Source organism: Patagioenas fasciata, chromosome 4, assembly GCF_037038585.1.
Source record: "Patagioenas fasciata isolate bPatFas1 chromosome 4, bPatFas1.hap1, whole genome shotgun sequence".
Lineage (NCBI taxonomy): Eukaryota > Metazoa > Chordata > Aves > Columbiformes > Columbidae > Patagioenas > Patagioenas fasciata.
Window position 1 is genome coordinate 70,190,001 of NC_092523.1, and position 15,115 is coordinate 70,205,115.

Consider the following 15,115-nt stretch of genomic DNA (forward strand, 5'->3'; position numbering starts at 1 on the left):
CTGTCGAGATGTGAAAAAGACAGAACCTATGTCTTACTTGAGAGAAGAGTTTATGATGTAATATATAGTTCATTCTTTATACTTTTGCCTTAATAGAAAGGCACTGCAAGTAATTCTCTAAGACAGGCACAGTCGCACAGTTGGTTCTGACTTCACAGCCAAAATGTAAAGCACGTGCACTTTTCTTTTATGCTTCATTTAATATGCCAAAAATATGTGGATTGCATACAGACACTTAGGCATAAGTAACTGCTTAATCCAGTTGCCAATAAGATACAGATGGTTATCATGCTAAAAATATGCTTACAGAGGAATTAGCAGCGGGTTAGCGGACTAATTCCAACACTGCATATGAAATAGCTTGTTGCTACAGTATATCACTGCACACATTCAAGCACCTTTGACATACTGCTACTAAATCCGCGGACAGGATTCTTAACATTGTTGGGAAAGAGCAAGCAACCAATAGAAAGGTCCCAAATAAATAAATGAATAGACAGATAAAGAAATAAATAAAGAGATGCATGGAATGTATCTACACTCAGTAAATTAATGTTGGATCCAGTCGCAAGTTTACTTTCACATAAACTTCTTGGATGCATTTTGAAGCTGACCTCTGGGTATGGGAGTCAGAAGAAATAGCATGTTCACTTTACAGTCTAGAGAAGACTGACAAAACTGAAAGGATCATGTAACACTTAAACACATGCTAGTGTCTGTCAAAATCACTTCTGCGGGCAACATCAAGTTTTTCTACTAGCCTTTTTTGTTATTAACTTTTAAGAGCAGTGGCATGGCTTTGATTTTAGATGATGCAAATGGCAACACAAAGTTTTTGCTATAAAAGGAGAAATCTACAGGATTCACTTACACATGTGCAAGCAACATGCATTTTTGTTAATATTCTACAGATTGCCTCTGAATATACATTAGAAGACCAGCAGAACACATCTTTTGGGAGATGTATTTTTAGTTGGACAAAGTAATGGGTTAGTTTCAAAGTAGAGGTGTACTAAGCAAAGTTATTCAGCACAGTTAAGGCAGGGGTATAGTCTTGGCTCATCACCAGGAGCATTGTATTACTCTGAAAAAAATAGATAAAGCAAGAACAGAAACATTTTTTAAAAGAAAAAGAGAGAAGAGAAGTTAGAAAACTGCAGAAAAAAACCCTAAACATTTTTTTCTAATGCAGTCTAAATTCTGAAATTAATGTTTAAAGTTACAAACTATACCCTCAGACAGTGCAAATGATTAGATGGGACATACTTACTTGCGTGCCTCGCCCTGTGCTTGAGAGGTCTGTGATCCCTTTCCAAGTGCTGGTTGTCTTCTCCCTGCTCTGTGCCTTCTGATGAGATTGCAAAGGAGAGAAGGGAAGGAGGTGCTTCGGACTGCCCTCCTTCCACTTGAGAATCAACACACCCCCTTTCAGCTACAGACCTGGCTGCTTCCTTCTCCCTGTCCAAACAGTCTAGGATCACCTCCACCCTGGGGAGAGATGGAACTGCACCTTGGATCCTCTTGACCTCTTTGCTACTGGAAAACTGGACTACTTTGCTTGACCACTGGATGTTGCCCTCCTTCACACCCAGGGGAATTGCCATTACAGGGCTAGTCCCATCTTGTTGTGCACTGGGTCCTCTTCCTGCAGGGCTGCATTTTTCTGCCCCTAAGAGAGTCACAGCAGGAGCATTGGTGCCCTTGTGCCTGTCATTTGAGAGGGACAACTGCAGCTCAACCATAGTGCTTGGCCTTTCTTCTTCTGTTTTCCCTCTGAAAGCAGCCTCATCTGTTACAAGCACTTTGGAGGTGCCTATCACTTTAGGAGTAATTCTGTGGCTTTGTGCGGTCTCTTGTTTAATTTCAGAAAAGTGTGTGTTGCTTTCTCCTTCTCCCTGCTGAGTCTCGCAGTATATCTCTGTGATGCATAGATCTCCATGGGGTATCTCCTTCGCTGTGTTATTTTGCAGTGTAGTGCTCTCCCTATAGTCCTCGTTTTTCATGTTATCATGCTTTCCATTTTCTCTTTCAGCACTCAAGGTTTCATTTGTTCCACTGGAGGATCTGCACATACACAAACAAGTAATTCAAGAAATTAAGGTGCTGTAAGCACAGCAATGTAAGTACAGTTACTAAAACAATTTCTGTATAGTGTTTCCCCCCCTATATTAACTGTGGTACCTGCTAGCAGGTCCATTTAAGTAGAAGAATTTTCCCAGAATGTAGAGGTCTTAAATTAAAGCACCTTTGTGTCTTTCAAAATTCTTCAACTTAACAGTTGAGGAAAATTACACTGTCACAGTAGAACTATGATCCTACTACCATCCTTCTTCATTGTTGAATTATATCATTCCTAACATCAGCATGCTTTCACAGACACATTCATGTTATAGTATCTCCAGACAAATGCTACTGAGACTTCTGGGATAGCCTTCTTCATATTTCACATATGCATGATAAAGTTAATTTTGCATGACACCAGAATAGTGGTTAATTTTTGCCTCTGTGGCTACTACTGCAGCTGTTTTAGGCACCATCCTCATGTACAGTTCCTGTCCCAAATAGTTTACTGTCTGAGGAACAGACCAGTACTCGGTGAGGATCAGAGGGAGGGGAATGCATACTTAAAATACACATTCAGAAAATTCCTATGAGGTTCATTATTCTTATGGATCATGCAATAATTAGAAAATTATGGGCCAATTGCAGTGATCCAGTGAAAAAGGGCAGCAAATTCATGAAATATTTCCTAGTTATTGAAAAATATGTATTTCTAACTGGCAAAGGTTACTTTGCCTTCCTGAATGATATAACTCAGTGTAGCTCCCTTTTTTAAACTATTCATTCTCCTGGCCCAGTTAGGCTGTTTTACTGGTGTTAGGACTCCTAGTGTAATCCAGCTGCTTCTTTCAGTATTCTGGGCCACACTGACTACTATTGGTTCAAGAAGAAACCTTCTCTGTACATTAATAATGCAGCATGTTATTAAGGCTTTCCGTTGGCTAGAAGGTAGCAAAGCACTTTTTCAAGTGAAGGAAGCGGTGGTTACCCTCAGTGAAGTATTAATATCTAGTATTACAGAGATTTCTGAACTTAAAAGTGAGTCCCGGGTATTCTGGAAGTTTGGATACCCTACAAAGAAAGGCTGGAAGAAGCAACAGAGGAGACAAATCTGTCAGTGCACTGACGAAGCTTCAATATCACTTGATTTCTAGCCATGTAGCATACTGTTTGTAGCAGTCTGGGTCTGCCTCAAATAGCACAAAACGTGTAACATCCATTAAACCACATATGGAACTACATAAAGGTCAGACAGATTTTAATTTAGGGAGCTCCTTGTGAGTGCTGCTGGATTCCATCACATTATGCTGTTTGTATGATCAATTGTACTGCTCTTAAGTACAGATAAATTACAGAAATCTGTAAACATTTCCTTGTAAGATATGAGACAGGAGGCTGGGCCAGTAAATGCTAGCCTTTATTGGTAGCTGAGTGATTGTGTGTATGTGTGAGAGAGAAAGATTTCCACCTTAAAAGGCCCTTGCTACTTATGGATGTGCTTCTACTCTATATAGACATAAACGCGTATCCATGTGTCAAGAGGCGAAATACTGCGTCTGATCTCTTTTTTGTAATTTAAGATTGTTTCATCAAATTATTGGTTTTGTTTTAGGCTTTTCCAGCTCACTGCAGAAACAACACCCCTGGCGTGATTGCAGGAAGGAAGCAGAACTCATGGAGTCAGCACGGCAGGGTTTGTCTCAATCATGTTTTACTCCCTCCATGGTGTATTTCATTCTGGTATGCACTGAGCACACTCCCTGCTTCCCCCTAGAAATTTTCTTTCTAAACTCAGTGGTAACCCAAGGGCTGCTAACACTGATGTGAAAAGGGCAGGCGAGTGTTCCTGTTTCTGTCCCCACGCTTGATGTTCTCCGGCTACATCTGTTCAGCATTTCTTGGGAAGGATGGTAAGATGCTCCCTCACATGGCATCTGGAGAGTCCCTGCCCTGCAGTGTTACCTCTTTCCTCTGATCCTGGAAACTGAAGATTTTGTGGGTGCTGCCGGTCAGTCACTGACTGTGGTTTACACGGGATTGGGAAAACTTTTTGTAGACATTAAAGGCCAAATAGCATTTTAAAAACTACTTTAAAAGCCAAATTTTCCTCCCAGTGAGCTCAGTAAGAGCAGAATTAGGCCAATGATGAATGCATCTTTCATGCAAATATTTCAGGAACAGTCAGAAGCATCCCAAGGAGAAATATTCTTCCCTGCCAGCAAAAGAGGCTTGGATGCAAAAGTCACCATCGGAACACCACTTTGATTAGGCATTATTCTTTGATGATTTTTGGCGTTTTCTTGAGGTAGCTGCTAACAAATGTCTTCTCAGGAAAGGAAGGATTTGCCCCTCATTGTTCTCAGAGGATGCTAAAACACATCCTGAAAAATCCTGCTAGTCATAGTGCTGAGTGGGCTACTACCCACAAAGGAGGAGGGAGTGGAAGAGAAATGTTTCAGTTTATTTTCACCTACCCTGGAAGATATTGACAGCAGGGGCTGGGAGTTGGAGAAGGTGAGCTGATGAGGAGGAATTCGAAGGTTCTCATAGTGAGTTCCTTTAGAAAATGTTAGTCACTTTCAGAGCCAGCCAATTGTTGAGCAACTGCAAGTTTTTTAAAATTCGTAACAGACACAGAGTTTTTTTCCATGAAACACTGAATTATGTCATCTAAGCACTCTGGTTTGGTTCTGATTTTCAGGATATGTATTGCCCTTCATCATACACGCAGACAGGGGCAATGGAGTGAATGAAAGATGTGCTGTCACTTTCAGCTAGAATGTAATGTGGCCTTTAGACCAACTGAAATATTCAGTTATAGCGCGGCAAAAGGCAGGACTCAAAGTGTGTGGAGCTATTCCTATGACTGCAGACAGCCAGTCAGCCACAAATTCAATTTTTACTAGTGCAGTTCTAGTAGTCATGTTACAAATTAAAAACATAAGAATGCAGATTTCACATGAGGAGCATTCAAATAGTACACTGCTGAACCAGAAACAAGAGTATGCACTATGGAGAAGGTAAGCTGTAATCCTCAGCTATCGCTGTTCCCCTGATCTCAGCACATTGATCCATTACTCAGCCCAAGACAACATGAACAGATAGGCCATGCAAAATATCCACTCCTTGAGAGCATCTTATTTTGAAGGCAGATTGTAACTGAACTACTAGACACTTCAGGAAAGTTCCTTTGTGCAGGTTGCAGAAAGCACAGAGGAATTTCATGTGCTGTTGAGATATCCCTGGTAACCAGAGGCAAGTGCCTTTTTTGTACCAGAGCCCTTTCAGACTTTCCAGTGTTGCTGCTCTGTTAGCTGTTGTCATGAGTCCTGACCCCTTCTGTCCTCCTGCTCCTGCCTGTGGGAACTGCAGTAGCTGAGGGGAAGCTCTAATTCCTTACAAGGAATGTGGAAGTCTCAGGTCTTTTCTTCCTCTTCTTACCCACATTGAAGGCAATTCAGAGTTCATCTTCTCTGAATTCACAAAGTCTGGGGAGAATGCGCTTACAATAGGCAGTTGTGAACTCAAGATTGCATATAGCACACTGAATAAAATTACAGAAAGTCACTAGAATAGACTGATGTGCCATGAGCAGTAATGCTGGCTTCATTGCAAATTTATGTGAAGGTTCTCTAAGAAGCTCAATGCGTTTTCAAGGCAAACTGAAATTCACTGTCACTATTTTGTAAATGGAGAAGTTGAGACCCAGAGAGCTGTGACTTGCCCCACCTCATCTAGTGAAGTGATAACAGCTCCAGAAATAGAATTCATTGTTGCCAGATCCTCTCCCCCTCCTGACTACTGACACATTTTGCCACCTAAGAAGACCATTTGCCATGTCATCGTCAACGCATATCTGTGTAACAGTTTCTTCATCTATACAGTCTTTGCTTTTTGTAAACCTCACTTCCCTATCTATGGAGAAAAACAACACTTCACTGCTTCAAAGGGGTGGAAAGAATAATTGAACTGAAGACTCTCTGGTATGCAGATATGGTAGCAGGCACCTTGTAAGTATTAAGGATACTTAATAAAATAAAATCATTACATTTGGAGACTGTACTCTTAATTCTGTTCCTGAACTGTGCTGTTCAAATTATGCACATTGATTCCTTCAGATCAAATACTCTGTCTTCCCTCCCTATTCTATACAGATAAGCAGAGTTACAGATATAAGAGAACTATAAGAAGCTCACAGTATATGTCTGCAAAATGAGTGCATTCAAAACCAGCATATTCCACATGATTCACTGAACAGAATTGCACCAAAGCATTCTGAGCATTCTTGTACCTCTTGATAAGCATCTGTAGGACGTCAGTCAGGCTTTCCATCAGAACAATCACTTCAGCATAGGTTAAGTCTCCACAAGGCTGGCCATTGATAGATACCACCTCATCTCCCTCACACAGTCCAGCCTTAGCTGCTTTGCTCTTGCTGCGAACCTACAGTGAGTCAAAAACAAATGCCAAATTGCACAATTAGTCTTCATTTGAAAAGAGTAGCAACCATGTCTTCAACTCACTTTTGTCTGTACAAAAGAAAAAGGATCAGTATTATTGATCATAAACTAATTTTTAGTAACACAAATTAATAACTTGTCCCAGTCAAGATTAATACTGTTCTGGCCAATAATAAAAAATACAAGAACTTCTGCTTTACTGAGGTTGTAAGCTGGATGTCAAATGGGCTGGATTTTTTCAGGAAGACTTAGAAGTTTGAGACAACAATCAAGCAGAGTTTAGCATAAATGCAAAAAAAAAAAAATCTTATTAGTTTCTCCTAAAATGGAAGGCTACTAGAGCTGAAATCTATGCCAAGATTTTAAAAGAAGAACATAGAACTTCAGACTCCTCTGGGCAGAATGTCAGTGTCTAAATGCTGTTAGAGCAGTAGGTGTGCGGACTTCTGGTGTACTCTACACTTTTTCTTAGATGCCCAACTGTAGGTTTATTTGCCAAACTATAAACATCTGAATCACTGGAGATCCTAAATCCATGTTTAGTCATCTGAGTAAGTGCTCCTATTTACTAAAGTTAAAAGATGCCTGTTAGGGTTTAGCCTTCCCAGTCAAGTACTCATTCAAGAATTTTATGCAGCTTGATTTTTGCTGCTTCACTCCTTTTTGCACTGGCAGCATGTTATAACTTATCATAGTCTTTGTATAACAAACCTAGACAGCTTTAACACCACTCAAAGTATGCCATACAGTTGACTGCTATTTTTAAAGTACATATTTGGCAAACAGTATGTTATATTAACCAGAATGCTTGCAGGAGTCTATTTTAGAATGACACATACACATAAAAGGGCTGTCCTTGGGTTCTTTGCTCTCAGTCTTCTGCCTATCGGTGCGAGTACTGTGGCTTTATACAATATTCAGTTGAGGGTTGATACATCATCCTTGTAAATCCTCATAGCATTTTCTTGAAAATTTTTGTAGTATAGTTCTACCACATTCACAGCAGCAGAGTCAGTCTCCACTGACTCTAGGAAAGTTACTTTTGCTATACACCAGGTCTGAGGGTGCAACTGTCCCACAGACACATGGAATTAGCCCAAATATACTATTAGGCCATGGGGCTACTACCTAAGATTCATTTCTGGAGGCAATTTTGAAAAGTTTCTTGAAGTCACAATGATATGTAGAATGAAGAGTGAGACTGCATGTTTTTCTGTGATGGGGCCATATATCTTTGTTGTTTCAATTTATACATACCCATATGTCATATTATGGCTTTTTGAGCAGTGAAGAAACAGAAGCCTGGTGCATACAGAAGCCAGTTTCTACCTTGCCTTGTTAACATTTACAAATATGGAGTGGTATGCTGCTCTGTTTATCTGCCCCTAGGCAAGAGCATAAACATCCCTGTACTTTGGGAAGAAATGATGGTTTACACAGTGTTTAGAATGTTTTGCTTCATATATGAGCTAGGATTTGGGCTGAGTGTTTTGTTGATGGTTTGTGGTGTTTTGTTCTGTTTTTAATAGGAGGGTATGCTATTAAAATTTTACAAGACATCTTAGATCTGAATGTAAATATTTAATGTGGATGCTATGGAGAAATTAGAGTGACCCTCTTTCAAAAAACATGTAAACAGCAATTACAGCGACATGTGAACTCTGAAATAGCATAATGTGATGCTTAGATTGTGAGAAGAAAACTTGTTCCTGTTTCTTTATTGTCTGAGAATTTGGGGTCACTTCCGTCATAGATGACCATTACAAGTGTCTCAGGAAAGAAACTGTTACCCATTCCATAACGTCAGTGATTTATGTCAAAAAGCAGAAGTACAAATGTACCATGTTAATAGGTCTACGTGACTTGCTAGATGGCTCAACAAGTTTCATAATATTTAAACAGACTCCTTGGTAGCATTCGAGGAAAATAGACAAAGGCATTGAATTTCCTTTTAAAGTTCTTGAAAGGGCCTCTCAGTCCATTTTGCTGCCTTGTGAATTGTTGAAGGATCACAATTGTGAGGCATTTGGACCTTCATAAAAAACTCAGCCCCTTCTTTGGTCATGCAGGAAAGAAATTACTGTAAGTCCCTATACCTCACTCTGCCAGCATTTCAGTTCCTATGCACACTAGAGCAAATTTTCTGTCAGTATTATACTTTCAGGTTGACTCATATACATCGAACATTTTGCCATTGCAGGATCACACTGGACATGCTGTACCTATTAATTGTTCTCCTGACCGTCAGCCTTTTCCCCAGCCTCCCCTAGAGGCACCTGTGCCTCCCAGATTTGAATAATGTCTATATAAGCTCACCTCAGTTTTCTCCTTTTTGTTTAGTGTTTCTATCAGGGGGATAAAAGGGAGGAGAGAGCACTGACAAAAAAAGAGCGAAGGCAGGTTGTATAGTAAATTATAGCAGGTTACCACTAGGGTAGAAATATACCATCATCATTTTTGTTATTTTAGCCTCAGGATATCACCAGGTTACTCAGTAATATGTGGAGTGTCTTACCAGGCAAGCTGTAATTGTTTCTGGTTTAGTTTATTTGCCTTCATTGGAAACCCACAAAAATGAACAAATTATTTACTCATGTAAACCAAAACTTTTCAGATTTCTGGGGAAAAAAACAACAAAACACACAGACACACACAAGATTTGTGGAAACCAGGATCGTCCTGGTAGAATATGTGTTTAGCAGACATTTTTCTCTCAGAATTTTTGGCAGAAAGCCTTTGACAAGCCCACTGGGAGACAAAAGCTGCCTTTGTTAGCAGAAATATGACTTGGTGACACTGGGGACATAAGTAAGCTTCATCCAGTTCTTGTGAAGTTAAAGCAAAGCATATTTTGGTGTAAAGCAGAAGAGATTCTTCCAAAACCAGTGATTTCTCTTGCTTTATAGTGCAGCCCAGGCTTCCTCCGTTACTTGTTTTTCCTGTCTGCTTTAGGCTGGAGTTTTCTTTGGGAAGGAAAACTTTTTCTTCCTGTAAAATTTGTGAATGGGATCTCAGTACTAGAAAAAATATATTTGTAGGGATTTTCTTAGTTTTTCGATGCTTGCAGTACCGCTGTAGCACAGGGAAGCCTAGCCTGTACCATTCATGCTGAACCTGTGAAGACACCAGCTGCCCCTGGGGTATGTTGAAGTCCTTTAGCCCACTTTTCCCTGGTGCTGCCTGTATTGCTTTTCTGCTGCCCCTCAGTCAGGACTCTTCTTTTTTATTACTCAAGTTATATATCATGCACTTGTTAGAATGCCTTGGTTTTCCTCCAGTCACAAAATTTCCATTGAAATGACAATGGAAATATCGACTCCGAATTCCAAAGGTTTTAAAGAAATTGTTATACAAGGTGTCTTGACATTGCAGCAGTACTGACCTTAATGCTATGCATGTTCTGCCCCTAAGGAATTTACAGTTCTGAATTTTTAACAGTATTAGTTGTACATAAATCTAATTTCAAGTTATTCTGAGCCATTTATTATAATATTCTCTAATTTCAGGTGTTTAGATTGCTGTTGCTAGAAGGTGTGAAGAACAGTGCTGGATTACTTGGACAATTTACCTGAAGTATGTAATTTATTTTAGTTCCCAGATTACTCTTCTATCCAGAATTTCCCACGAGCAGGAGTGCCCCTTGTTGCTTAAAATGTCAAGTGCTGAGCAATTCCTCATATCCACAGAGGTGTTGTTCTTAGGGGAAACTTCCTTTGTGAAGAACTTACCCTGTATGCTCCCTGTTATCTGAGCACCAAGGAGGCACCGGGAGCCCTTGTGAGCTGCAGGAAAAGGCCATGGGAGCTGGGGGGGGGAGGCTGCTCCCCCCACACCTGGCATCTATTCACAATCTGCTGCTGCAAGGAGGGACTGGGGGCTGTCCAGAGGCTCTTCAGGAGGCTTCATAAAGGCTTGGGCTGAAAAGTGGGAGTAAGTTGTGGGTGTTGTGAGGCACTGGTGAGAGAGCATCTCTCAAAGACACAGGTATGTGGGTGGAAATGTGTGGGATAGTAACTTGCTGTGGGATGCTGCTGGGGCTGGAGTAGTTGTGGGTACCTGCAGCATGTGGAAATTTCACTCTGTTTCTTAATCAGTGCAAGATTAATAAACTGAGGACTACACAGTGGCTGTGTCCATGCTAGTGTGGGGCAAAGGAGGGGGATTGTAGAGAAAGCTAATGCTGAGTGCCCAGTCTTTGTGCTGTGTGTGCTGTAGGGTTTTTACTTTCAGACTAACTCGTCTCATTCTGTCACCTGGAGACTACTTGCCAGGTAGCATGTACTAGATCTGCCCCTTTGATTTAATCTGAAAGCAGTTTAGTTTGTACAACCCAAAACTATTCCATGCTCTGAAATAACATATGGTATACTTAGATAATAGGGAAACTTGCTTCAGAAAATGTAATCCTGATGAAGCTAAAGAGCTGAAGTAGATGCACCTGTTACTTGTTGTGGCTGCAAGTGGATGCATAGACAGCAACTGGGGCTCAGTTTACCAGCTGATGATCTTGGTTGTGCGTCTGATTCCTATAATAAGCAGATCAGAGAGTGGAGGTATGTTGAACCTGGTAACAAGGTCAATGAGTTGTAGTTTAAAGTGAGGCAAATGGACTTGAGGACACTCTGCAGTCCTGGTCCTACAATTGTGCAACCAAGAAATTGTTAGGATATTTCAGTCTTGCTTTTACTGGTGACTTTTGGGTAAGATGACATATATCTTAATCTGATTCTGGTGTGCTACTAGGAGTACACACCTGTATCTGGGATGTGTGTCTAAGTGATGTGCTTCAGATGTAGCCTGACAGAGCAACCAGGCTCAATGATTGCTCAGCCTGCCCGGGCAACCAGACTGAGAAAATGCATTAGCACAATCCATTTAGCCTAAACTTTTATCTATTGAAGTAACACTTTTGTGGCTTTAAAATATACTTCTGTTCTCACAGTGTTATTCACAATTCAAAGCAAGCTTTCCAAACTGTTATTCTGACAAGCATTTATTGATCCTTTTTCAGTTTGCCAGCAGCTTTTAGACGACAGAAGAGGAAATATTTCCACTGAATGTAGTGGAAATACACTTCCTTGCTATTGAAGGTCTCTTGCTTGTATGAACAGAGTAGATTATTTCATTGAGAGGGTCACCTCTGGAAGAACCTATTCAGTTGAATATCCTATCTGATTCCTGAAGCCTCTTCTGAACTGTTGTATGGCCCTCAAGGCTTGAAGCTGGTTTCAGTGAACCTTATTTACACGTGTTAAGTCCTCAGGGAAGCTACAGTTTAAAGTGTTAGTCTTGAGTTTCTGATGGCTGGTCTTGTGTTTTGTTATGTTGAAACATGTTGCCGAGAATAGCATGGCTTACCAGGCAAACTGTAGATCAGTTGTCCATTTTCATTATTGTTTGCTACTTCACTTATGTCAGCTGCAAACTTTACCAGTAGTGACTTTGTGTTTTCTTTTGGAGTTATGTTTATGCATCAGTAACTGAGGGTGAAGGGTGCTTAACAGGGATATGCCCTTTGACTACTGTTATGACCCTGTTGAATAATTATTTCAAATTTAAGGTTACTTTCTCAGACGCAACAGCTATTCAGCTTTTAAAGTAGTATTTTTTATTGCAGTAGCAATCTGTGCCCTTAGATGTCTTGCCACTATTAATAATGCAGAACTGTGTTTAAGAAATATCTATTGAATAGTCCCTTTTAATGGAAATAATAACATTTGGATTACAATACTTATTCTGTATAGTCACTTCAATCTCACCATTATCTAACAGAGTAGATTTGTTTAAATGTGGCTGGTATTGAGGTCTCTTGTGTTTTTCCCCATGAAATCGGTGACCTGTTTTCTGTTTAGAGAAAATTAATCAGTCTAGGTCTTCTCATTATACAGAAATTGTGTAATATTTTATTGTATAAGCAGGTTCTACCTACCTGCCACTTCACACAACTTTCTGCATGCAACATTAAGATTTTAGTGTCTCTTTTCAGTGGTTGTCTGGCAGGTAACCAAGCAACCATTTGTGGGTTTTTTTAGGCCTTCCCCCGATAGTGATCCTTATACTTGTCTGAGGCAGGAATATGCAATTTGCTGGTAAGCACAGTTAAAACTTCTCACTTGATGTCAGTATATTGTTTCACACTCGTAAACACAAGTATCAGTTCTGTCTGTGTTGAAAACTGTTTCTGGGTACAGAAGTACCATGTGAATTAAATTACTGTTATAAGGGGTTTTTTTAGGTTTCCAGAAATACTGATTCTTTTACTCTTGGAAAAAATGTGTCTGAGCAGAGAACAAGATGTTTGATTTCTTAGGTACAACTATTTAATAGTAATGTTAGAGAGAGAAAAAAGGGAAAGAAGCAGAGACAGTAGGTATCAGTATGCTGGAAAGGGGGACTGGGGCTAGGAGTGTGGAGACCCTGCCTCTTCTTTCTATGTTCATACTGGTGTCAAAGCAACACGTTTGATGCACTCTTTTAATAATATTTTTCCCTAAAAGAAACAGAAGTTTTAACATTTGACACCCTGAATACAGATCTGATGTTTCCAAATCTAGAACTTTCTGGATTCAGTCAGATATCTTAAACAGAAAGTAAAATTAACTAAAAATCCAAGTTAAATGGACTATGTACTAGAAATACCAAAGAAGTCAACTGACATGAATATGACTTAGTCTTTGCTGTAGAAGAGGTGGTGATTCAAAGTGATTCAAGAGACAGGGGCAGTGATGAAGTAATCCAAAATCCAAGCAATTAAAGTTGTATTCTGCTTGCTGACAAAGTGATGAATAGTACTATAGGTGAAGTGCACAAAGTGCATATGGAACTCAGCTTTTCCACTTAAATGAATGCAACATAGTATTGCCATAATTAAAGGCTTGCCTGCTAGTTGCTGCAATAAATTTAGCTAGCTTAATATGCTCAAGGCCAGCATGAATGAGCTAATGTAGTCAATATTTATCAGACAATTAGCTTGTGCTTTCCAGAAGTTACATTTCTCATTAATTGATTAGCTATGTGTTAGTCGTGAAGTTCAGGATCTAGAATTGCAGATCAGTGTTTCCTTTAGAGAGTATTAAAAAAAAAAAAAGGCATTTCTGTTATGAAACCCTACAGCAAAGGCAGTGGCTAGTAAATGTATTTAAATATATTTAAAATTAACTGTCACTCTAATAGAATTAGCAATGTACAATGCTTTATTATGAGCAGGAAGCAGTAGCACTCAGTGGCACAACTATTACTGTATTAGTGGGTTTAGTTGTATGAAATTAGGGCTTTAAAAATGAAGTTACAAATTAATTCAGGCAGTTTATAAATTTGGGCTCTAGGGCCTTGTTCTACAATGTTTATACATGCAGGACTCCTTCAGACAAAATAAAGTAACCTTCGCTTAGTTAGCTTTTTGTTTTCTAGATATAAACATCTGTACAGCAAGTTAAGCCTGCCACATAAAGGGTTTGGGTTTTTTAGGATCCTTTAGACAGCTCATGGACTTTAGGCTGGTAAACACTGACCTTGCTAAGCCAAAATCCTGGGTTTCAGCTCACAACTTAGTGCAAACCAGCATTTCCCAGTGCTCCTCAGTCCAGAACACCAGCCCTTCCACCAACAATGTTCTGAACTCTCCCAGGCAGCTTGTGGGACACAGGTGAGGAACTCCATAGTCACGTAGTCAATAGAGGTGACACACTGACGAACTTGCATTCCTTCTCCTTTTTTTTTTTTTTTTTTTTTTTTGGTGGGGGGGTTGTTTTGCTGGCTTGTTTTGGGATTTTTTTGTTGTTTTTTATTGGGGGGGGCATTGTTGTTGGTTTTTTGTGTTTTTTTTTTTTATTTTTCAACTCTCGTTTACAATCTGAACATTGGAATGTATTTCCATGTTTATCTGAAAACAAACTGTCAGTTTCTTGCTTTAAATCAATACCTCTGGAAACAAAGATATGGCCTATCAACCAGCCTGTAGATCTTGTTTCATACAAGGAATTAAGGCCTTTGCTGGTATAATTCCATTAAAGATGCTTTGACCCAAATCACGCTTTGGGAGCTAAGTAATGGCTACAAATTATAGGGTGTATGCTTAAAATACTGAGGCAATTGGAAGAAAAAAGGGAAGGAAAAAACCAAACCAAGCAACTAAGAAAAACCTACTAAAGCCATCATAAGTTAGACCACCTGTTTTACTGGCTGATAAATCTAGGATTGTGAAGTTGGCCTGTGCTTGTGTGTTATTAATGTCTCTAGGAACATGCTATTCAGCTCTTGAGCTTATTCTGTGTTTTCAGGCACATGGAATTGATGCTCGTACAACAGTTTTTTTATGCATTAGATCTGTCTGTGCAACAGATAGCTTTCTGTTACATGGTTAACATGCAACTCCTATTCTAATTACACAATAACAATGCTCTCTTCAGCAAGAAAGCAAATGTCTTCAGAGCTATTACCTTGCCATCTCTTCCTCATACTTAGCTCAAGTGTTCAAAACATTGCTCAAAATTTGTCTAAAATTCATCTCATTAATACTGTGTTTGTGAAGGTCATTGGTGACACATGGATATTGGAGATAATGACATGCTTTAGATAGACAGGTGGGCAAATTG

At 39.7% G+C, this 15,115-nt stretch overlaps 1 protein-coding gene and 1 long non-coding RNA gene across 6 annotated transcripts in view; one reads left to right on the top strand and one right to left on the bottom strand.

Moving 5' to 3' along the window:
* Positions 1–15,115, bottom strand: part of SYNPO2 (synaptopodin 2) — a 92,196-nt gene that overhangs the window by 26,014 nt on the left and 51,067 nt on the right. For 3 of the 5 annotated variants that reach the window (XR_010651340.2, XM_065837607.2, XM_071808105.1), the window contains exons 2-3: positions 6,353–6,504; positions 1,271–2,064 (exon numbers count right to left, since the gene is read on the bottom strand). Coding sequence is in view for 3 of the 5 variants with exons in the window: in XM_065837607.2 (XP_065693679.2) it covers positions 1,271–2,064; positions 6,353–6,504 (946 nt within the window). In the remaining 2 variants the exon portion in view is untranslated. Of the gene's footprint in view, positions 1–1,266; positions 2,065–6,352; positions 6,505–15,115 lie in introns of those variants that run through there. The other 2 variants (XM_071808104.1, XM_071808106.1) reach the window with 2 other exon arrangements.
* Positions 1,698–6,138, top strand: LOC136101459 (uncharacterized). Its single transcript, XR_010651341.2, has 3 exons — positions 1,698–1,809; positions 2,033–2,119; positions 3,674–6,138. It is a non-coding gene; the product is annotated as an uncharacterized lncRNA (long non-coding RNA).